At 43.3% G+C, this 25,502-nt stretch overlaps 1 protein-coding gene across 2 annotated transcripts in view; it reads right to left on the reverse strand.

The window, feature by feature from the left end:
- Positions 1 to 4,347: 4,347 nt before the first annotated feature.
- The window catches only part of cpt1ab (carnitine palmitoyltransferase 1Ab (liver)), a 151,057-nt gene continuing 129,902 nt past the window's right edge, over positions 4,348 to 25,502 (reverse strand). For both annotated transcript variants that reach the window (XM_028796018.2, XM_028796019.2), the window contains exons 13-19: positions 24,694 to 24,810; positions 22,666 to 22,830; positions 19,776 to 19,910; positions 15,259 to 15,411; positions 14,826 to 14,939; positions 8,073 to 8,165; positions 4,348 to 4,888 (exon numbers count right to left, since the gene is read on the reverse strand). In XM_028796018.2, coding sequence (XP_028651851.2) covers positions 4,802 to 4,888; positions 8,073 to 8,165; positions 14,826 to 14,939; positions 15,259 to 15,411; positions 19,776 to 19,910; positions 22,666 to 22,830; positions 24,694 to 24,810 — 864 coding nt within the window. In that variant the 3' untranslated portion in view covers positions 4,348 to 4,801. The remainder of the gene's footprint in view (positions 4,889 to 8,072; positions 8,166 to 14,825; positions 14,940 to 15,258; positions 15,412 to 19,775; positions 19,911 to 22,665; positions 22,831 to 24,693; positions 24,811 to 25,502) is intronic.

Here is a 25,502-nt window from a genome sequence, read left to right on the forward strand (position 1 = left end):
CTTCTGCACGCACTTGAGCTCATGCTGATCACTGTCTTTAAAGGCTCTTTTCTTCTGATTCAAAAGGCCCTTGATGTCACTTGTAATCCATGGCTTGTTAGCATAGCAGCGTACTGTTCTTACTGGAACTACAATGTCCATACAGAAGTTGATGTAGTCAGTAGTGCAGTCAACAACCTCCTCAATGTTCTCACTATGTGATCCCTGCAGGATATCCCAGTCCGTAGTTCCAAAACAGTCTCTCAGAGCCTTCTCTGCCTCCGGGGTCCACTTCCTGAATGATCGTGTGGTTACAGGTAGGACTCTCACTTTTGGTTTGTAGTGAGGCTGAAGCAGAACCAGGTTATGATCTGCTTTCCCAAGCGCAGGCAGTGGGGTGGCACTGTATGCGTCTTTAACGTTTGCATACAGTAAATCAATAGTCTTATTTCCCCGGGTGTTACAGTCCACATACTGGGAGAAGGCAGGTAATGTTTTGTCCAGCGTCACATGGTTAAAGTCTCCAGCAATTAGCACAAGCGCCTCAGGGTGCTGCGTTTGTAACTTAGCAACAGCAGAATGGATGATGTCACTCGCTGTCTCCACGTCCGCCCGAGGAGGAATATACACGATGACAACAATGACGTGTCCAAACTCTCTGGGCAAGTAATAGGGACGTAAACTTACGGCCAACAGTTCAATATCCCTGCAGCAAGTGGAGATTTTGACGTTAACATGTCCAGAGTGACACCACCGTGTATTAACATAGAGAGCGAGTCCTCCTCCTTTGTGCTTCCCACAGGTACTTGCGTCTCTGTCCGCTCTAACTGTGCTAAACCCCGGGTAGCTCCACATTAGCATCTGGGATGGTGTCAGTTAGCCACGTTTCGCAGAAACACAACAAACTGCATTCTCTGTAGGTCCTTACATTTTTTCACCAGCGCAGCCAGTTCGTCGATCTTATTTGAGATTGAGTTCACATTCCCCAGAATCACAGAAGGCACCGAAGGCTTGAAACGCCACTTTCTCGCAAGCCGCTTCTTTTTTAGCTTAGTGCCGGCTCTGCTGCCACGATACCGCCTTCTTACCTCGTCGGGTAAATAGGGAACCACACCGGCACTGGCATTTGTTCTCAGCGCTCGAAGTTGAGTACTTGAATAGGCGAGTCTCTGCGTGTAAAAATCCATGCCCTCGTTGTAAAAGTAAGTGTGTCCAGTGAACAAATCCACCCATCGGGATTAATAAAGTATCTATCTATCTATCTATCTATCTAAAATAAAGTAATAGGAGCGATCAATAAATAAAAATAGAAAAATAAAAGTAGAAAAGTACACATACATATACAGTCATACACGGAGCTGCTGAAAAGGCTGCCACTCTCGGCGGTGCCAGATGTAATTCACTCACCCTGAGACAGTGACCTAAAACCGAATGGGTGAATGTGCCCTCAGAAGCCTTGGCATTTCTGAACAAGCAGAGGCCTTGACATAGAGAGTGCCCTGTGGTGCCCACAAGAATGCCCTGTGGGGTTACAGCATCCCATCCAAGGTGGGCTCCAACCTCCTCCCCTCATCCTGCAGCTGGCTGTCTGGTGGCGGCCGATCCCTCTGAGTAGTTGCACAACTTCTTAGGGTGGTCTCGAATTTCTCGACACTCTGACCTCAGGTGGGCAGTGCAGGCAGGGGGCTGAATGCCCAGTGCTGCCATTGGATGAGGAGGTTCAGCTGCTGCCAGGAGATTCGACACTGTGAAAAAGTAAGTGCCCCCAAGAAAAGGGGCACATTTGATCCTCATTTCATAACACTGACAGGTAAAGGGGATCTCATTGAAAGATTAAGCAAGGAAAATACTCAGCAATTCAGAAATGCTGAGGGACAAATGCCAGCCAGGCTGACTAAGCGTCTGGCATCTTTGTGCAGTTTTGAATTCTGATGGCAACCTTACCATGCAACAAACACTGGAGGATCTCTGAAGCCGCTGGGCAGGCTGGCATGATGCCCGACTGTGCTTCGGGCTGACATGTCCAGGGCATAATTTTGCCCAACCATCTATTTTCCAAATCTTCGGTTCCTGGGCGCCAACGCCAACCTCGGCAGCAGAGGCACAAAGCAGGAATGAGTGGTGGGTGAGGAGCTGTGACAGCCTGCTGTCCACTCATCTGAGGAATCTGCAGACTCCATTAGAGGGGGGGCCGCATTAGGTGTCATGCGGGTACAGACCCCGTTTGGACGACACTCTCAATAATAAAGTCTGCCCTGTGAAACAGCGGGGGAAAAAATACCAAAAATCAGTTTGATGGCGGACCCTTCAGAGCTGCACAGAGACCCTCACCAGACTGGGCTCTGAATAGGAAGCTGAAAGCTGGCTGCTGGCACAGTGGGCACCTCACCACATGTTCTTCTGTATTATTATGGGCTTCATTTCAAAGTTCATCTGTGATTTTAAGCAGGCCCACAATGCAACAGCATCCCATTCAAATCTACTCAGTCCATCTGAGGGCTTACAGAAGGTCTGAGGAACAGAATTTAATAACATGAGAGGGTGAGTGTGTGAGAGAGTGTGTGTGAGAAAGTGTGTGTGTGTGAGTGTTCACCCTGCGACTGACAGATGTCTTGTCCGGGTGTCGTTCCTGCCGTGTGCCAGATGCTTGCCAGGATGGGCTCCAGCGTCACAGAGACCCTGATCAGGATAACCGGGTTTAGAAGTTGGATAGGCAGATGGATGGATGAATATTATCAAGTATCGTAATATATCCACCATAATAAAAGCACAAGCGTCTGTGTGTCGTCCAGTTGCCATGCCCGTCATTCCAGTAGGTGGTGTACTGCAAAGGTTAGCGCTGAGGTCCACGCTGATTCATTGCATTTCAAGCTCTCTTAGACAGGCAGCCCATCTAGTAAAGGGACAAGTGTCTGTGTGTCCGTCCAGTGGCCATGTCTCTGTCATTCCAACAGATGGCTCATTGGAAACATTTGCAGTAATAAAATGCAGTGCATTTGTCGTTCCAACAGATGGCATATCACAACTATCCACACTGCTTTCACAAATCCCATACAAAATGACATATAATAGAGACATATGCATTGCATTTGTTATTCCTGCGGATGGCACATCGCAAACATTTGCAGTAATGCATCGACTCACTACAAATGTGTGATGTGCCGTCTGTTGGAATAACAAATGCAATGCATTTTATTACAATAATCGTTACAAAACACATTCCAGTAGGTGGTGCACTGCAACGGTTAACACTGAGGTCCACGTTGATTACTTGGATTTCAACCCATCTTAATAATTCTTTAAGCACCTAGTCAAAAGATAAAGTGTCTGTCATTCCAACAGATGGTGCATCACAATTTGCAGTAATAAAATGCATTGCATTTGTCATTCAAACAGAAGGCACATCAGAAAAAGTAACACTGCTCAAACAAATCCCAGAAAAAATGGCACATCACTGAGACGTATGCATTGAATTTGTCATTCCTACAGATGGTGCATCACAAATATTTGTAGTAAGGCATTTTATCACTCCAGATGTGTGATGTACCATCTGTTGGAATGACAAACGTTCTGTTAGTACAAGCATTACAAAGCACATGCCACACTCGTTAACGCAGAGGTCCATACTGATTATTTTAATTTCAGACCAACTTAGACGGGTTGCAGAATGAGAATCGTGACGGGAAAAGGTCATTGAGGCGGCCAAGCGTGCCAACCCTCTTCGCCCAGCTTCTCTAAAAGGGCCCCCAGTAGATGATTATATTATACGAGTAGGTGAGCCAGTGTCCTGGGTTCAAACGCACCATCAATGCCAGTTCTCCTCCCACATCCCCACGTGCCAGGCTAATCTGTGATTCCAGATGTGCCCCCTGTGTGTGTTGAGTGTGCCCCGGGGGGGGGGGGGGGGGGGGTCCTGCCATCCAGTCCAGTGGCTGAGGCCTTGTGTGACCTCACAGCGAACAAGCAGCTTCAGCAGATGGCCGGACGGACGGACAGGCCTGCAATGGCAGCTTAGCAAACTGGACACGGTGGCCCAGCGAGGGCGACAAACCTGGCATTCCACAGAACTGAGAGAAGATAAAAACGAATGAAACACAAGCACCGTTTTTTCCATCAAGAGTTTTTAATTACCTTTGTTTCTTTTTGTTTTAGTGATCAGCTACTTACAAAGTTACATCAATGGAGAGTTTGGCCACGAGATTTACATTCACTAGTGCAACGCTGCGCGAGCCTAATGAGCGACCCTCGAAGATCTGCGGACCCACCAGCCACATGCCGCTCGGCCCAGCCTGGGACCCCAAGGATGCGTTCAAAGCGGGAGCATCGCAAACATTCACGGCGGGCGCCTTGCTAACGTAAAATATTTAATTTCTTTTTAAACTTGCTCTGACAAACTGCAACTACCGTAGCTGCGTCTGGAAAAACGATAAAAACCTGAGTACGAAAAAAAAAGGAAAATGAAGTTTAAATAAAATCAGCCGAGCACGTTTCTCGTTTTCTAACTTCATGATTATTCCGCGCTAATAACCGAACATAATAACGTGGCGTTGGCTCTGAACTACAGCGTCGCCCCGCGTCCACTTCATCCGCTCAGATAACAATAAAACATTAAGGCACCTGCCCCCCCCAACGCTGCGCACCTCGCTACACTCTCACCAACAACGTCGTCCAACTTCTTGACATAAATTAGTTTCACTTAAATTGCGTTTCAATCGGTGTGGAAAATTAAAAACCTAACTGTACAAACATATGGAAGATTTTTCAGCAGCATTTGGATGCCCTGTTTCGCGGTTGTCTGTTTCTCTGTCTTCGCCAGCGGACCTCATTTGGCTCCCTTAGAATTCAAGTTGAAGAGTGCAAGAATGTCGAGCATCGCCTGGTTGATGTTCCTTCCAAAGCGGTGAGAATCCTGCCAGGGACCAAAAAACAAAAAACATCAAACGACTGAACATCGGAAACGTCTCTTCCACCCACCCAACCTTCAACCGCCCTGATCACGGTGGCGTCGGAGTCTGTGCCAGCCGCGTCGGGCACAAGGAGGCCCAAATCTCCGCTCAGAACTCAGCGACGTTTCACCAGTAAAGCCAACGACAGGGTTAATCTCTGGAAACTGATGGTCTACCTGCTGAACTTTCTCTGTTTTTGAGGAGTTATGGCGGGCTAACACGACACAACTATGAACAACCCCAAAATGCCAAGCTAAAGCCCCTCATGCTACACAAGATCTTTCCTTCTAATCAGCGGTCTTGTCATAAATGAATCGCCCATCCCATTCTGAACTCTCACAAAAACACACGAGACAAAATGGTTTCTTATGTACAGCATGAAGTGTACACATACCCAGCAATGTGGCTGACTGAAAGCAATTCTGCCCTGAAGAGTGGGTCAAAACGTCTCTGCAGCAATGCCAGGGGCTTCTGTGTGAGTGCAGGTGGAAAAACCAAGCATCAACTTTAGAGGGGCAGTTACTTTCTCACAAGCCTTCCTATATGCAGATCACACACTGTGTGTGGGGCCCGTGATTGGAGGACCTATATTTGGAAGTGTGTGTGTGTATGTATTCAGTTGGGGATTCACAGACCTCTGCGATTCAGGCTGGGCGGCCAATTGGACTGCACGTTTTTGTCACTTGGCTTTTACTTGACCAGATCCTCCCACAACCCCAATCTTAACCAATCGCGTAACAGCACTGACGTACTGTATAATGCAAAGTGGCAACCTTCTCAACAGAGTGCAGCTCGGGGGGTCCACAGCTTGGCTCTGCCGGGGTCACTGCCGCTTCATGAATCATCAAATTAATGTCGTCGACAGCCACCTGTTGTGATCATTTTCCATTAAAAGGCAGAGCGAGTCAACTCCGCTTAGGACCCCGGGCTTGGCAGGCGGCAGCACTGTGGGTGGTACAGGTGCTGGTGGGCTTCGACAACCTAACTGGTCATCGGAGGATGGTGTGTTGTCTTTTGTATTTCATTAAATTTGTTTGGAATGAAGCGTTATGAATGAGCAAAAACAGAGGAGACTAGGATGGGGGCAAATACTTTTTCACAGCACTGCACACAGTGTTGCCTCCATATACAGCGTCCCCCATAATGTCTGGGACAAAGAACACATTTCTCCTTGATTTCCGCCTCTGCTCCACAGTTTAAAATCACAAATCTGACAACTCAGACATCGTAATTATAGTGCACACTACACACTCTCGTTTGAGGGGACTTCTATACGTGTCGGTCACACAACACTTGCTCTACACGGTCCCCCCATTGCAAACATATCCCAAACACTATGGGGAGCACTGCATATGTATATTTCATTTGATATACTTTTTGTTTGTCTTCTCGCATGAACTTTGGAGATCAGAGAGCAGGATCAGCCATTGTACAGCAACTCCTGGAGAAATTTTCAGGTTAAGGGCATATATATATATATATATATATACACACTCAGCGGCCACATTATTAGGTACACCTACTGGGTTGGACCCCCTGTTCCCTTCAGAACTGCCGTAATTCTTCATGGCGTGGATTCAACAAAGTGCTGGTAACATTCCTCAGGGATTTTGGTTCATAATGACGTGATAGCATCACACAGTTGCTGCACATCCATGATGCGAATCTCCTGTTCCACCACATCCCAAAGGTGCTCTACTGGATTAAGATCTGCTGACTGTGGAGGCCATTTGAGTCCAGTGAGCTTATCGTCATGTTCAGGAGACCAGTGTGAGTTGATCTGAGCTTTGTGACATGGCGTGTTATCCTGCTGAAAGTGGCCATCAGAAGATGGGAACGCTGAGGTCATAAAGGGATGGACATGGTCAGCAACAATACTCAGGTGGCATTTAAACGATGCTCAATTGGTACTAAGGCACCCAAAGTGTGCCAGGAAAATACCCCCCACACCATTATAGCACCAGCCTGAACCGTTGATACAAAGCAGGATGGATCCATGCACTTATGTTACTGTCTCCAAATTCTGATCCTGCCATCTGAACGTCACAGAAGAAATCAAGACTCGTCAGACCAGGTAATGTTTCTCCAATCTTCTATTGTCCAGTTTTGGTGACCCCGTGTGAATTGTAGCCTCAGCTGCCTGTTCTTAGCTGACAGGAGTGGCCCCTGGTGTGGTCTCCTGCTGCTGTAGACCACCTGCTTCAAGGTTCGACGTGTTGTGTGGTCAGAGATGCTCTTCTGCACACCTCAGTTGTAACGAGTCATTATTTGAGTTCCTGTTGCATTTCTATCAGCTCAAACCAGTCTGGCCATTCTCCTCTGACGTCTGGCATCAGCAAGGCGTTTCCCCCCCAGAGAACTGCCACTCACTGATATTTTCCCTTTTTCGGCCCATTCTCTGTAAACCCTGAGATGGTTGTGTGTGATATCCCAGTAGATCAGCAGTTTCTGAAATCCTCAGAGCAGCCTGTCTGGCACCAACAACCATGACACGTTCAAAGTCACTTTAGTGTCCTTTCTGACGCTTGGTTTGAACTTCAGCAGGTTGTCTTCACAATGTCTACAGGCCGAAATGCATTGAGTTGCTGCCATGCGATTGGCTGATTAGATATTGGCGTTAACAAGCAGGTGTACCTAATAAAGTGGCCGGTGAGTGTACAGTATATGCACAGGAATCTACAAATAGAGAGACCGAGAGATTAAAGATTAGATTGGATTGAGTAGGAGAATTTAGGAATGCATCACGCCAGAAAGACGCGTGTTTAGGGTCCAAATCTCTGGCCATCCATCTTGACAGCCACAAAGTACAAAAAAGATGGACACCATAATTAGCGACATACACAACAGGATGTTCTTGCTGGTTACATAAGGCCACTTTTGCTCAACCTTTTTGGTGTCATGACAGATCAATGTTGGGGGCCTGGCAAAATGTACAAGATCATCAGAGCACGGGGTTTGGGGGTTTGGTCCCCGAGTCGACTAAGATCGTCGGAGATTCCCATTGGTGAATCAAGCACACCACGACCCATTCACTCATCGCCACCACCACTGATATAAACGATAGCAACGCACGTCCCACCGGCAACATCCGCGACCCGAAAGTGGTTGAGAAGAACGGCTCTGGGCAGATTTGGGGGCTGCACTCACCGTTTCTGGACTGGACAGTTTGCTGGAAATGTGAAAATTGATGAGTCGCTCTCCAACGATGATATATGACACTCCGTAGCCGTCATCAGCAACCTGACGACAAGAAAGAGGAAGATTACAATGGAGGTTAGTCGTGAGTGAAGTGCGGCCCTCCTCACAATGTGCTACAATTCTTCAATGCCGTGGTCTTCGAGTTCAGGGCTGGGGACCCCCGTGGTCCAATCAACTGGGGCTTCACTTGCACTTTTAATTCACCTCATTGATTTGTCATTTGGCCTATAAAAGATCTTAAAAGATTCAAAACTATTTGTGTTTAATGTCTTAACTGCTGTGTTTCTTTTTCTTTACTAAATATCAACATCAAATTTATTTATATAGCACATTTAAATAAAATAGCAATAACTGATTCAAGTTCTGTACACCCAAGAATAACACAGGACAATAAGCAAAAAGACAATAAAACAGACAAACACAGCTCTATAATTATAATGAATTAAAAGCCAAGGAATAGTAGTGTGCTTTAAGAAGAGATTTAAAAACGGGCAAAGTAGGGGCCAGCCTAACATGAAGTGGGCTACAACTGCAAAGCTACGATCGACCCCTTCACTTTAGCCTTGATTTAGGGACCACCAAAAGCACACCTTCATGGAATATTTACTGTATATACTCGTGTTTAAGTTCCCAAGTCAGAGCTTGATTTTACCGTTTCATTTCTGGCATTTCATAATGTCAGTCGTATAATTCGAATATGGAAAACTCACCCTATTGGTCAAGAGATTACGATACGCTAACGCCGACCTGAGAGAGTAGCCACGGAGCACACCGCCGTCTTTTTCTATGTATTGTTCCTACGTGACCACACGGTAAGACCCGACTATTCCGAAGCGACGTTTGCACGGTTTTGTGTTTTTTGTATCTCACACCCTCATACACCTTTATCTACAATGGAGCGTTAGATCAGAAGAAAATATGAAGCTGGTTTTAAATTAAACGTCGTTGAAGTGGCGAAACAAATTGGTGACTGTGCTGATGTAACAAAATTCAATGTGTCTGAGAAACTGGTGTGAGATTGGAGGAGGACAAGAAGATGTAAAAAAAAAATTAAGTGTTGCATTTTTGAACGGCTGTATAAGTTGGGGTCTGATTTTATGATCGATTTTTTGGATTTCAAGACCCGACTTACAGTTAGGTCCATAAATATTTGGACAGAGACAACGTTTTTCTAATTTTGGTTCTGTACATTACCACAATGAATTTTAAATGAAACAACTCAGATGCAGTTGAAGTGCAGACTTTCAGTTTTAATTCAGTGGGGTGAACAAAACGATTGCATAAAAATGTGAGGCAACTAAAACATTTTTTAACACATTTCAGGGGCTCAAAAGTAATTGGACAAATTAAATAACTGGAAATCAAATGTTCATTTCTAATACTTGGTTGAAAACCCTTTGCTGGCAATAACAGCCTGAAGTCTTGAACTCCTGGACATCACCAGATGTTGGGTTTCCTCCTTTTTAATGCTCTGCCAGGCCTTTACTGCAGCGGCTTTCAGTTGCTGTTTGTTTGTGGGCCTTTCTGTCTGAAGTTTAGTCTTCAACAAGTGAAATGCCTGCTCAATTGGGTTAAGATCAGGTGACTGACTTGGCCATTCAAGAATTTTCCACTTCTTTGCTTTAATAAACTCCTGGGTTGCGTTGGCTGTATGTTTTGGGTCATTGTCCATCTGTATCATGAAACGCCGCCCAATCAATTTGACTGCATTTAGCTGGATTTGAGCAGACAGTATGTCTCTGAACACCTCAGAATTCTGTCCTGTGTCACATCATCAATAAACACTAGTGTCCCAGTGCCACTGGCAGCCATCACACTGCCTCCACCGTGTTTTACAGATGATGTGCTATGCTTTGGATAATGAGCTGTTCCACGCCTTCTCCATACTTTTTTCTTGCCATCATTCTGGTAGAGGTTGATCTTGGTTTCATCTGTCCAAAGAATGTTTTTCCAGAACTGTGCTGGCTTTTTTAGATGTTCTTTAGCAAAGTCCAATCTCGCCTTTCTATTCTTGAGGCTTATGAGTGGCTTGCACCTTGCAGTGCACCCTCTGTATTTACTTTCATGCAGTCTTCTCTTTATGGTAGACATGGATGTCGATACGCCTACACCCTGGAGAGTGTTGTTCACTTGGTTGGCTGTTGTGAAGGGGTTTCCCTTGACCATGGAAATGATTCTGCGATCATCCATCATTGTTGTCTTCCGTGGACATCCAGGTCTTTTTGCATTGCTGAGTTCACCAGTGCTTGCTTTCTTTCTCAGGATGTACCAAACTGTAGATTTTGCCACTCAAAATATTGTAGCAATTTCTCGGATGGGTTTTTTCTGTTTTCGCAGCTTAAGGATGGCTTCTTTCACCTGCATGGAGAGCTCCTTTGACCGCATGTTGTCTGTTCACAGCAAAATCTTCCACATGCAAGCACCACACCTCAAATCAACTCCAGGCCTTTTATCTGCTTAATTGATAATGACATAACGACAGACTTGCCCACACCTGCCCATGAAATAGACTTTGAGTCAATTGTCCAATTACTTTTGAGCCCCTGAAATGAAGGGATTGTGTTCAAAAAGTGCTTTAGTTGCCTCACATTTTTATGAATCGTTTTGTTCACCCCACTGAATTAAAGCTGAAAGTCTGCACTTCAACTGCATCGGAGTTGTTTCATTTAAAATTCATTGTGGTAATGTACAGAACCAAAATTAGAAAAAACTTGTCTCTGTCCAAATATTTATGGACCTAACTGTATATACGAGTAAATACGGTAAATGTGAAAGGCTGGAAAGGTAAAAGGAAGCTCAGCTATTTAGGACTTAATAAGCAAACAATAAAATCTGAAATTCAATTCTAAAACGAACAGAGAGCCAGTGCAGGGAGGCCAGCACAGGAAAAATGTGCTCTCGCTTGTGTGTTCCTCTTACAAGACGCGCTGCAGCATTTTGGACCAACGTGAGATAGAAGCCTGGCTGACCACCAGCATCAAGTGCATCATTGCAATCCAGTTGGGACGAAATAAAAGCACCGAGAACTCTTTCCAAATTCTGAAATGATGAGAAGGAATTAAATTTAGAGAAAAGCCTCCGCTGAAAGAAACAAGTTTTAATTACCGCGTTTATTTTGAATAATTCACTATCCATTATTACACCCAAGTTCTGTACTGTGGATCTCACATAAGGTTTCAGGGAGGTCAAGTCCATATGAGGGGCCCAAACATCAGGACCTCAGTTTTGTTCTCATTACACCTTAAAAAAGGCCATCCATGCTTTAACATCCTCAAGACAGTTTTAAAGAGTTGGTGTTACTGTGCTGCAATGCATCATCAGAGCAGTGAAACAAGAAGACATAACTTCTAAAAACAACAAAGTTTGCTCCCTTCATCGAAGCCAAATGCCGATGATTAGCTGCAGATGCAGGTGCAAACAACGGCGAGTGCTAAAGAGGAGCCGAGCCGTCACTTCACGGCCATTTCCACTCGTCTGCTCATTGAGGCACAGTTCTGACAAAAGAACAGGCCGCTAATGACGGCCCTGAGGTCTCGGCTCCTCTTCAGCCTCCAGCGTTCTCAGCTATTGGATACAATTTAGGGGGAGAACTTTAATAACCCCCATCAACACATCGTATGACCGTTTCAGGGATTTTCTATTGTGGACTTTGTCGACATAATCAGAGTTTTGACGGAGTAGTTGCAATGGTGATCACCGGTCTTGTAGCGCTGGGATGAACAATGCTGGTCCTGGAGGGCCGCAGTGATTGCAGGTTTTCGTTCCAACCCAATTGCTTGCCAATCCTTGGCAATCTCAGACCTTATTTAATTTTATGGCTTGTTAGTCTGCAATGTTCGGTTCTTATATTGTCGATTTTTTTTTCTTTCCAAGGATATCATCCAAATGACTTGAAGCCTAAAACGAAGAATCTTCAGTCTGTCACATTTTCCTCTTAAGTGTTTTATTAAACCAAGTAGTGCAGGATGAATCCACACAGGCGTAAATGGAAACAAGTTAGGTGGAGATCTGCTGGCTCCTTTGTCATTTGCATCTTATTGCTAATATAAAACACAGTGAATGCAGCTGTTTAAGACTGAAAAAGGCAATTAAGGGTGGGGAAACTTAACAAGCGAGACCACTAAAATGAAGCAGAAAAATGTCACTTGAGCAATAAGAGCTTCACTTCTCAATAAGAAACTGGGGTGGAACAAAAACTTGCAGCCACTGAGGCCCTCCAGGACCAACACTGCCCACCTCTGGAGTAGTGTGACTCACCCCAATGAGATCAAACATCTTTTGATTGGCTTTAGTTATAGGGGTGGAGTCTGTGGTTTGTGTGACTCACCCCAATGAGATCAAACAGCTTTGATTGGCTTTAGTTATAGGGGTGGAGTCTGTGTGTCAACCAATCAATGCTCTGCTGGAAGTACAATGCATAAAATGCAGCGACGAGTAGTAAGCAACGTGGGTGTTTTAACTTTGTACTACTAGGGGGGCCCGCCAAGTGCTACATGCCGTTGTAAAGAAGGGAGCTGAAAGCACCCCAAGGAGACGTGGCCACTCCTCTGAAACCCTCTTAAACGGTGATAGAATGGGAAACAAATTCCTTTTTTTTTTACCTCCTCTTCGCTTGATCAGCTGCTGGCTTGCTGTTGCTGTTTCGCCGCGTGAACTGCACTTCGCTCACCTACCCTTTCCCCGCCAGCACTACTTGCCATTGTGAAGAGAGGAGCTGAACGCACCCCAAGGAGACGCGGCCGCACCTCCGAAACCCCTCTTAAACGGTGATACAATGGGAAATAAATAACAGTTGTTTTTTTTTACCTCCTCTTTGCTCAATCAGCTGCTGGCTTGCTGCTGCTGCTGTCCCGCATAAGCTACAACTCGTGTGGCGCTTCGAACATTTTAAAGTCACTGCCTTGTCTCTCTTCTCCTCCAGACATCCTCAAACACTATGCGATCTATTTTCGTTGTTCCGTTATTTCACCGAGTAATATTTTCCATTTGTTTGCACTAAAGCGATCTTTACTCTCATTTTTTTGAGACTTTCGAATTTTCCTACTTCTGTTATCTCTAACCTGCTCTGCATGTGTATCACAGGACTTGCTTTCAAAGGTTGAAAGTATGACGTGACCTGCCCATCTCGCGTGATGTCAAAGTGTCTGTCTCTCTTCAAAAGATTGTAGGTGTTTTTGTTTATAATAGAGAGAAATAATCTCAGAATATATAAATATTTATTTTGATAAGCAAATGATTTAGTTTTTTTACTTTGCGCCCTCCCCCACCATAACCTATCGTCTAAGGGAGAGGAGCTAAAGCTTTAGATTTGTTAAAAATTTCGATCTCCAGTTTTCAACGGATCTCAACATTTTAGGGTCCCCTGATATCGAAAACATCGATAACTTGATGATGGGTGTGCGTGTGTCTGTGTGTCACAGTTTGTGTCTGTCTGTGTGTGTCACAGTTTCTCAAGGACGGTCTAGCGCTAAAACAGCTTGACAGAAAAATACCAAACGCGAAACTTAAGCCTGTTATGAGCTGATGATATGCTGATTAGTTTTTGAGTCAAATTGTTCCGCAGAAAGAGGCACTCTAGAGGAACCCTTAAATACTGTAATTCTGCAATTTAGTTCTAAATTCTTCTCATCAGTTGCTATCGTAATGACCTATTTTATGATCTATTTTCTGTAAAAGCTTTATGGTCATATAGAAGTTACTCTGGTGGCCTCAAATGTCCTCGCTGTTGGAGCTGTCACATCAGCTTTCTTCTGTTGCATTCGGATCTCCATGAAGTTGAATTTGTTGTTCATTTCTAGCCCTAATGTTCTGTTCTGGTTCTCCCAGACCACCTCACTAGATGAGGACCACAAGACTTTATGGGATGAACTAAATTACTTTTTTTTAGAATATTTGAAGGCGAGGGTTTTTGTACCCATAATGCACAAGTAAGGGAGATGCTCTGTAAAAATGGCAGAAATATGACTGGGATGGAGACAGGGCTGTCAAATTAGCCAAAAAATGAGGTTTGAATATTCCAGTTAAACATAAGTAAATATTCAACTATATTTGCACTTAAATTAGCGATTCTGGATGTTATATATATTTACACTTGTATGCACTTTTTTATATGTTATTATAGTAACAGGCACACAACAAGAACAAACACCAGCAGCAAAAATCCTAGCAGCTCTCAAGCAACTGTTACTGAAATACACGATTCGTCACAATACTTGAGACGCACAGGGACACCAGCCGAGCACACAGCGCAAAGAAATGCGTCATATTGGCGGCGTCTAAGCCTGCGGTCTGCAAGGTGCCATGCTCCTAGACATGGAGACTTTTAGAAGCGTTGCTGGTCAACATAAAGTAATCCACAGTTTCTTTACATTTGTTGTAATAATAAAATCGTTCCTTTCTAAAACATTTCTTTACGAGTTATGATGAAGTCCATTATTTATCATACATGCATAGGTCCTGGTAATAAATGGACCAGCAGTCAAAGTGTTAAATAATTTTCAAGCAACTGCTCCATGTTTTTAGAACTCAAAAGTGACATCTACAGGCAGCCACAAGAGCACCACACGGCAGACGTCCCATGTTGGTCTTGATACGGATTCCAACACGATTTATAAATGAAGCCTTCATATATGAAGAAGGAGAGGACATCATCATCATCGCTAATTACACATTTCTAATATACAAGGCAGGTTTAATACTCACAGGCCCAAAGCCTCCACCACTGGTCACATGATCTGGGTTATTCACAAGATCAAACAATTCCAACTGCTGATGAGGGGTCTGGCTGGTAGAAAGCCTCCATGGCTCAGACAGCACCTGCCAAGGAAGTGGAGAGCAGCAGTCAAAGCCTTTTTTGTTTAATAAATGCCATGTTCTGATGGCCCTCAAGAGCTAGGAGAGCAGCACCAGCTAAATCAAACAATTGCTAAATTAGACCTCACTTGTAAAAAATGTAACAAATCTTAACAACAGACCCTATAAATAAATCCAATATTCTTAGCCGGGATGCAAGACTTGACTGATAGAAGCCCACTCTGGCTTGACTTCTTCTTTCCCATCAACCCCAGGACACTAAACATCTCAATCAAACAATGGTAATCCTGGGGGCCCTGAAACACATGGTGAGCATACTGACCTCCTTTAGGAAGGGGGAGTCCACACCAAGGTACTTGGACACGACATAAAGGCAGAAAAGATGACGATCAATGCCAGATCCAGTCATAGCCAGGCGGTACAGTTGCTGGTGCTTCTCTGATGCCTGCTTAAACAGATTTAGCTTCTCGTCATTCTGGGAATAAAACAAAAGACAGATGTTAAAGAAACAAGACTGTAGAAGTAACTGGTAAGACATTTAAGACAAACCAAGACATTCTATGAATGTTTTCTGTTTGGGGGGCACATTTGGGCATTGACATCCTGTAGAGCAGGGGTCCCCAACACCCGGGCCGCAGCCGTCTGACAGCCGGGCCGTGAGAGAACTGCCGGCAACGGAGACTCATTCAGACTTTTCAGAACGCTAGACGGGCAGGGCTTTGCAGCGGTGCAGAGTGAGGAGAGAGACCGAGCTGACAGAGTATTACAACAAAGTATTTTTATGGCCCCGACAGTTTCCCCATATGACACGAGTCTATAGAAATCTCGTTACTACGTAATACATTCAGCAGATGCTTTCATTACACCGAAGTGACTTTGAAATGCTTGAATGAATCATCCACAGAGAGGTTAGTTCTGTGGTCGCAGCTCAGTTGTGCACAACGATCCCCACACAGAAACTTTTTTTCTTCGAACTTTCCTCATACTGTTTTTTTTTTTGCTGTTTTTGTTTTCTGTGGTTTTCAGTGATACCTTTTGCTTATTGCTTGTCAACATTTGAAAAACATCCATTGGAATTTAACTCATTGTCATCCTCCTATAGAAATGGCAGACATGAAAAAACGCTAACAGTGTGAATGTTTGTGATGTGCAATTTGTTGGAATGACAAATGCAATGCATATGTCTTTGTTATATGAAAAAAAAGAAGAAAAATCTCGGGTTGCAAACGTATGCAAACTGCTTAATAACTTAATAATAATCAAAATGTAATGTAAATTTCGTATAAAACTGCCCTATGAACCCGCCCCGAATCCTCAACCCAACCAGTCCCTGGAAAAATGTACTTCTAGTAAAGTGGTCCTTGCTGTCAAAAAGGTTGGGGACCACTGCTGTAGAGAACCGAGTGCTCATGGGGTCTCTTCAATCCATTTACCCAACAATTTTCACCACCCCAGAATCCAATTAACGCACTTGCAGTCGACCAAGCAGAAGGCTGAAGCCAGGCATAGTGACTCTAGCCTAGTCATGTCAGGGCTTTGGGTTGATTGTTAATTTCACTTACCATTGCCTACCACATCAAGTTACCAGTCATTAGCATTCAGGGTCCAAACAATTGAGGTTTAAAGCAAATAACAGTGAGTGAACACTTGCAAGCTCAAACCCTTCTAGCACCACAGTGTCTTCCTCTCCTTTTCTTGTGCCCCTGTACTTCTCACTTTGTGTTCTCCATCTCCATCTAGTGGTGTAAGTACAGAACACAAACACCCTAGCAACCAGACAAACGGACACACAGATACACAGAGACACACACACACACGGACATGTGTCCTTTTATTAAGGTGAACAGACTAGGAAGAAAGAACGTGCTCTGCAACCAGGGGTTAAAATCTGTAAAGTGCCATTGTGGTGGGCTACTGGCTCAGTACAGTTCATTCATTCATATGGTAAAGGCTGCTTAATTTCCTAATTCATACAGTTATGGAAAGCTCAGTGATTAATAAAGTATCTATCTATCTATCTATCTATCTATCTATCTATCTATCTATCTATCTATCTATCTATCTATCTATCTATCTATCTATCTATCTATCTATTAATGAATTAACTTGGAGGTAACAGGCATCCTATGTGAAGCCAAAAAATGGTCAATAAATCAGAAGAGATTCTTTGAGATATCAGTTCGTTAGATTCCAAAGGTAGAATAGAAGAAGAAAAAAAATAAGAAACTAATTTCGTTCCAACCATTCATTAAATCACACATTCATTCATATGATATGAGTGTGGCGCAGTGGTTAAGGATTTGGACCTCAAACCCTGAGGTTGTGGGTTCAAATCCCGCCACTGGCACTGTGTGACCCTGAGCAAGTCGCTTCACACCCCCAACTCTCCCCGCTCTCCAATCGGAGAAAGAAAAGAAATGGGACCTCAAATGTTACAAGTCGCTTTGGATAAAGGCGTCGGCCAAATAAATAAATGTAAATATTAAGAAATATGAGTATGACTCACGTTATTCACTTATTGACATATATGAGGACATATTCATTAATTCATGAGGCTGTGGAGAACTCAGTTCAATTAATTCATTTATTAATTTAGATGGAACTCTTAGTACAATCACCAGAATAGAAAGGCAAGTGTCTGTGTATCCATCTGGTGGCTATGTCACTGTCACTCCAACAGATGGTGCAAAACAAACCTTAACCCTTCTTTTAAGAACTCAATATGAAATAGCATACAACATATGTATTGCATTCTTCATTCCAATGGATGGCACATCACAATTAATTGTAATAGTAAAATGCATTGTATTTGTCATTCTAATAGATGGTACATTTTATTACTACATGCATTATGAAATACAGTCCAATAGATGGCACTGCAAGTGTTAATGCTGAGGTCTATGATAGATACTAAGATTTTAATGAATCATAGACAGGGAGCGCAGCAAGTTAGCTATTTTAATGGACAAACAGAGCCCAAGTCAATTAATGACAGAACTTTTTTTCAAACCCTCTGAATCCAGGTAGTAACCATGCTTGGACAGCACTTTGAGCTACATTGTTTGTATGAAAATGTGCTATATAAATAAATGTTGTTGTTGACAGGTCACCCGTGGCCCATCCATGAACAATCACCACTCAAACTAACAAACACAACTTTGACATGTCAGAAGAAAACCCAGCCAGACTTGGGGACATACAAACAACTCCTGGGTGGGCGGGGGGTTGAGTTTTCCTTTCCAGAACATCAATACAATTATGACAAGAAAAGGCCATTCCGACCAGAGCCCCACTTGACAATCCAATTAAATGAATTTCTCTACAAATAGCACTTGAGTTGAGTTTTGAAAGTCCTCAAAACCTACCCTCCACCACACTACCTGGCCACTTATTCCAACAGATGGTGCAACACAAATTTTAACCGTGCTTTTACAAATGCCAAACCAAATGGCATATAACGGGGACATATGCATTGCACTTTTCATTCCAACAGCTGGTGCATTGTAGTAATAACACGAATTGTATTTTTCTGAAACATTTTCTTGAACATTACAAGAATTATGACAAGAACAGGCTATTCTGCCCCTCAGAAAAAGCTTGACAACCTTATTCACTAATGTCTTATTTTATTCTTGAGCAGAGGAGACTGCATGGGGACCTCATTCAGGTATTTAAAATCCCCAAAGTCATCAATAAAGGAGATCCAGCAATGCTCTTTCAGCTTAATGGTGAATCTGCAAACAAAGACATCAGTGGAAATGAAGGGGACGTGCATTTAAAACTGAAGCCAGGAAGCTCTCCTTTACACAAAGAGTTGTGAAACTCTGGAACAAACTACTAAGACATGGAGCAGAAGCAGAAACCTGGAGAACCTTTAAGAAGAATTGAGATGAGATATCGGGACAGCTTAGCTATTAGCTAAACAGACGGCCCTGATGGACTGAATGGTCTCCTCTCATTTGTCAGATTTATTATCTTCTTGCCTTATGTTCTGTGTTCTCCCAAAGTAACACTGAGTTGAGCTTTGAAAGTCCTCACCACAGTATTTACTCACTTATTTCATGTGTCTCTGTGTGGAAAAAAAATCTTTCTAATGTTTGTGCAATGTTTTTATCGGTGGTCCCTGTATTCTTGTTGACAAACTAACAGCCTCGGATCCACCACACTAATAGCCTTCATAAACTGAACTGGTATCTTCAGTAGTCTCTGACACAAGTTTCTTAAGCTATGGGGTCGCCACCCAATGGGTTGGTTCCTTTTGGGGTGTGCAGGGTTGTGACTTGCCATTGTAATTAAAGTCAGAGGGTTACGCATGGTGTTTCCCTGCAGGTGGTGTAAGCATTGAATATCGGTAGAGATTGTCCAAGGGGGATCTCCCACCAATCTGATACTCGTCATGGACTGGATCTCAAAGTCAATAAGAAGGGCAAGATTGGAACGCAAGAAAAAAACATTAGAAAGACAGCCTTCCACACAGACAATATCTGTTGGATATACGCTTGATGGTGAGAAGTGTCAAAGAATTGAAATGCACTATAAGACAAGTGACAGCTACTACAACTAAAATGATGAGGACTGGTTCTGCACACTGAGTGGAGTTATTGAAAACAAAGCTAAGCACTTAGCAACCAGGCCATTTTGTTCAATTCTGTTCATCTTATGTTGTGCTACCAAGCATGTCACACTGTAGGACTCTTTATGAGCGTCTTTTCCTGTCCTTTCAAATCACCAGAAAAAGACAAGCAACTCAGCCCACAGACATCCCCAGGAACTCTTAGGCTTGTGCATCAGTTTCTTGTAAGCAACAGTCACACGTGGCACTCTTTCTGTACAGCTCACCGTTTTGCTGGGCTCTTCCATGGCACGAACAAAAGCACACGATTCTATCGTACACGAGCGGACAGTTTCAGTTCTTCCTTCTCTAAAGAGTCGTGTCATTGAGGCTTCGTAAGTTAGGCAGAATTTTTTTTTGTCCTAAAAGAAAAAACACAAAGGGAGCGCTGCATTACATTCACATTCTACAAGTGTCAGCTTCATTCATGTACCGTTCATGCAGTCACTCTTCTGGTTTAAAATTATAAAACAATGCTTGCTATAAGTGATGAGACAGGGGAGTCCGTTGCATATAACAATAAGAATGGCGTCCATGTGTCAGTTGTGTTCAAATACTTTGCTGTGGTTCAAGGTTGTGGAGAGCCAAGGCCTGTCATGGGATTGTGGACAAATGTGTTGGTACCCCTTCACTAAAAATGAAGACCCCACAATTAATTTTGAAATAATGGACAAAAGTAATTGGCCCTCATCATTGTTTATTCCATATTTAACAGAAATCAGGCTTTGCTTTAGAGTTGTGTTTCAAAAGAATATTTCAAATAATAACACGAAAATGTTGGGACCCTTCACCTAATATTTTGTTGCACATCCCTGAGAATTTTCAATCCCTGCACACAAGTGATTCCTGGAGGTCTCCATGAGACTTCTGCTCCTGTCCAGTGGTCGTTTGGCCCACTCATCCTGAACAAACTGCTCCAGCTGGAACAGCTTTGAAGGGGTCTTCTCCAGACTGCATGTTTCAGTTCTTTCCACAGATGTTCAATGGGATTCAAATCAGAGTTCATAGAAGGCCACTTCAGAGTAGTCCAGTGTTTGGTTTTTAGCCATTCTTGGGTGCTTTTCGCTGTGTGTTTTGGCTCCTTATCCTGTTGGATGACCCATGAGCTGCGACTGACACAGAGCCTTCTGACACTGGGCAGGATGTTTTGCTGCAGAATGTCTTGATGGTCTTGAGATTTTGTTGTTCCTTGCACAGACTCAAGGTACCCCATGCCAGAAGCAGCAAAGCAGCCCCAAAACATCACTAAGCCTCCTCCATATTTCACAGTAGGTTTGGTGTTATTTTCTTTGAAAGCTTCATTTTCTCATCTGTGTAGACAGAGTTGATGTGACCTGCCAACAAGCTCCAGTTTGGTCTCATCATCCAAAGGACAATCTCCCAGAAGCACTGTGGCTTGTCAAATATGCACTTCAGCAAATTCCACTATGGATTTTTTATGCTTTTTGTCCCAGATGGATGAGGACCCTACCCAGCCGGGACGACTGGATGGTCCCCGTGATGGACAATACCTCCCCTGGGCCACGAGGGGGCAGCTGCCCGGGTCTGTTTATGAGCCACTGGACCGGAGTTGGGACATTCATCCCTACCGGAGGACGTGGTCACCACCAGGGGGCGCCCAGACAGTCGTGAAGTCCCGGATGGCAGCACTTCCGCCACAACAGGAAGTGCTGCCGGAAGAATTCCCAGGGGCACCCGGAGTGCTTCCAGGGACTCTCTGGACTCTTCCGCCACACCAGGAAGTGTCATCAAGGGGAGCACCTGGAGCTCATCCGGGTCAGTATATAAGGGACCGCCTCCCTCCAGAAGAAGAGCCATAGTTGGGAGGAAGGAGACGAAGCTTGTGAGGAGGGGAGAGGCGGTGAGAAAGAGAAAGAGAAGAAGAAAGAGTGTTGGAGGAAGGCATTGTGGTGCTGAAAGAAATAAAAGAAGTGTGTTTTGGACATTCTGGTGTCTGTCTGTCTGTGGCCAGGGGTATGCTTTCCACATTTTTTTTAACAGTGGGGTCCTCTTGGGTCTTCTTCCATTGAGCCCACTGTCATTCAAAAAAAGTAACGGATGGTGTGATCAGATACTGATGGACCGTGACCTTGGAGTTCAGCTGGTATCTCTTTGGAAGCTGTCTTTGGCTTTTTGTCTACCATTCTCACTGTCCCGATGCCCATTCTAGAGTTGATTTTCCTCTTTTGGCTGTGTCCAGTGGACGTGGCTACAGTCTGATGGACCTTAAACTTCTTCATTCCAGTGGAGATGGCTACAGTCTGATGGACCTTAAACTTCTTCATAATATTTTTAACTGTTGTCCCATTAACATCAGGCTGCTTGGAGATTTTGCCTTTAACATGCTTGTTTCTCGTTTTCTTTCTGATCTTCTCAGACAACTCTCTCCGTTGCTCTCTCTGGTCCATGTTCAGTGTGGGACACATGATGACACCAAACAGCATTTAAATTGGCTGAATGACTGACTGCACAATTGGAGACATGTGGGATACGAATTCAAGAAAACAGTAAATTTGGAAAATCACTCACAAATCCAATTACTTAGGATCTTTTCTAGGATTACCAACAAATGTGTTCAGGCCATTTTAGAATCTCTTTGTAGAATAAGCAATTCTTGATCTCTTGTCACACTTCTTTTGCTTTACTCAATAACATATCAAAGGCATGCAGGTACACAGGGTACAATTGCTTTTCATTTCATCACTTTTCAGGGGGCATACAGCATTTTTTTAATGAGCTCTAAAGGGGACCAACAAATGTGTTCACGTCTGTGTGTAACACGTCTGTGTGATTGGTTTCTTAAGTAGACTTCATTGAGTTGCTTCTCCAGGTCAGAACTGTAGGTTTTCGTTTAACTCCCCCCCCCACCCCCACCCCCAACTCCTGCTTAGGTATTTGGTGAACTATAATGACGACAATCTACTGCCATCTGCAGGGAGTTGGGGGAACTACAACCAACAAGTTATAAATTTAGATAAAGGTCAATGCATGTGTGCTTTAAAAATGTAGTTTTGCATCAAGGCTAGCAGTTGGAATGAGTGGAATTTTAATTTCTTTTTCTAATGGAAAAATCTACATAAAACATTAAGAGACAAAGGAAAGAAAATTCATATTTACCCTGAAATGGGCCAGCTGAAGAGCTAACTGGACGAAGGCATCAGGACTCGTTCTGCACTTTTTGATGAGGCCTTTTCCAAAGCTTGTGAACAAAAAGGTATGGGAATCTACATCATCTGCTAATGCCTGTGCCACTGTCAGGGAACGCTCTATAACCATTTGGCACTGGAAATGAAGCACAGTGGAGGATGACAGATGATGTATCCGAGACACCGCATTAAACTCTACACATTGTAACACAATACAAACATCCACTGCACTTCGAGGAGTTTGTTAGCCTGTCATTCTTTTACTAATAATAACCCTTCACGTTTGTGCAGTTTACTTCCAGTTTTGATCACTTGGGAATGTCAAAACCCAGATATAATCTATTATAAAAAATATCTTAGAAGGAGACGAGACAGGATTTTTTTGGACAGGCACTTACACATCCCACGAGACGAGTCTTTGTGCCAAGAGATTTAACCACGCCCGGGGCCAGAAATAAAAGACAAAGAGTAGATGACAAAGTAGAACGTTGTAAAGAATTCAAAAACTTTGGCATGGTACACATTCAGAGCAGGTTAGAGATAATAGAAGTACGAAGATTTGAAAGTCTCAAAAAAGGATAGTAAAGATCGTTAGAAGTACGAAGATTTGAAAGTCTCAAAAAAGGATAGTAAAGATCGTATTAGCACAAACAAACAGAAATTATTACTCTGTGAAATAACAGTACAGCGAAAAGAGATCAAATATATTGTTCAGATTTAAACTTTAAGTCGGAGACTTGTAGATCGTATAATTCGTGTTGCCATCAGGGAAAAAAAAAGTAGTCTTTCTTCCCAATGAAGAGGCGTATCCACAAGAATTAAAAGATTCCAAAAATGTTGGCGTGGTCCACATGCAGAGCAGGTTAGATATATTGGAAGTATGAAAATTTGAAAGTCTCAAAATAAGGATAGTAAAGATCGCATTAGCACAAACAAACGGAAATTATTACTCGGTGAAATAACGGAACAGCGAAGAGATTGAATATATTGTTCAGATTTAAACTTTAAGTCGGACATTTGTAGATTGTACAATTCATGTTGCCATCAGGGAAAAAAAAGTAGTCTTTCTTCCCAATGAAGAGGCGTATCCACAAGAATTAAAAGATTTCAAAAACATTGGCGTGGTCCACATGCAGAGCAGGTTAGATATACTGGAAGTACGAAAATTTGAAAGTCTCAAAAAAAGGATAGTAAAGATCGCATTAGCACAAACAAACGGAAATTATTACTCGGTGAAATAACGGAACAGCGAAAAGAGATTGAATATATTGTTTGGATTTAAACTTTAAGTCGGAGATGTGTAGATCGTCTAATTTGTGTTGCCGGTGAGAATTAAAAGATTCCAAAAACGTTGGCGTGGTAAGAAGTCTCGTGAGTCGGAGACTTTTAACATGAGATTCTTTCAAGTCATGCCCTACTTACAACCATTTTCAAACAAGACCACGGTCATCTAACCTCAGTCGTGTGAATGCTTTTGGCAGACACACTTCTGCGCTCACAGCTCTTACAAATTTTATCAGGACAATAATTTTATACTTTCTAGATGACAAGTTAATGACTAAGCGAAGAAGAAAGTGAATGGACAAACATCCGAAAAAGTAATTTTATTTGTTAGAGTGAAAGAAACGATATTCACTCACGGGCAGTTATACGTTGCATTGTCACGATGTAAGTCCAAACATGGAATCATAATTCAATGCGATCTTGAAGAAAAGTTAATTCCAAATATTGTTTTACTAAAGTTTTAAAGTAAAAGTGAAAATAATGCATATGTAATAATTCCCATGAAAATAACAATCTCTTTAAATTGTATATCTGGTTAACCAAACCCAGGGGTAAGCGAGCAAAGTGAGCAGGGGTCAAAGCCCCCTAGTAATATTAAAAAACATTACTATCTGGATAAATACTCTACGAAAATGATTGGTTCTTTACACATGCTGCAAAATTTCATTTCATTTAGAAGCAGGAAAACATGAATGGCAAAGCTGTGATCTCTCACCTCCTGAGAAATGTCCCACTGCAGTCTCTGAGGCATAGGGATGCTGAGGTTTGGCTCTCCTTTACAATGGCCGTCATCTGCATACTTCAACTGGAAGCTGTCATAGGATAAAACTTGCTGAGAAAACAAAAGGTTGATTTTTTTTTAAACAAAGGATAAATTTGGTATTTTTCAAGTCAAAGATATTTCTTCACAAAACAAACAAATATTTTGCTATGTTGGCTATGGAAAAGCTTAAAGACTTAGCAAATAGGTTCAGTCAATTAAACCAAGTCATGCGGATCGAGCACTGATCTGCATCTTGCAATTACACACACTTTGTAAAATAGTTTATACACATGTCACGCATGCCCAGCGGAGGATCTCCTGACGGGCTCAATCGAGGTATGTGATACCCCAGCAGGGCAAGAGGGGGCACTCTCACTAATGTTCTCTTCGTCTTCTCTCCCTGTAGCACCAAGTAAGCGCCCAATGAGGGCGTGTAACCCCACCCCTCCCAGTGAGGGCACTTAGCCCCGCCCCTCCCAGTTTGTGCACTATAAGAAAACCAGCCATCTAAAAGGAGGTGTCATTTCCACTAAGAGTAACCCACTGGGCGGAGCTCTAGTGACTGACTCTTATTTCGACAGCCGAGAGATTGTTACTTTGTAGCTGTGCCTGAGGCGATTTATTGTATCGCCTACAGGCATGGTTTTTATTTTGGGCTAAAGTAGTAAACGGGATGAGGCGGCTGGTGTTCCGACCTTTCCTTTTGTGTTACAACCTGTCATTCCTGCACGCAGCCACAACATGTCATTTTTGAACAAAAA

The sequence above is a fragment of the Erpetoichthys calabaricus genome, chromosome 2, assembly GCF_900747795.2.
Source record: "Erpetoichthys calabaricus chromosome 2, fErpCal1.3, whole genome shotgun sequence".
NCBI classification, from domain to species: Eukaryota; Metazoa; Chordata; class Cladistia; order Polypteriformes; family Polypteridae; genus Erpetoichthys; species Erpetoichthys calabaricus.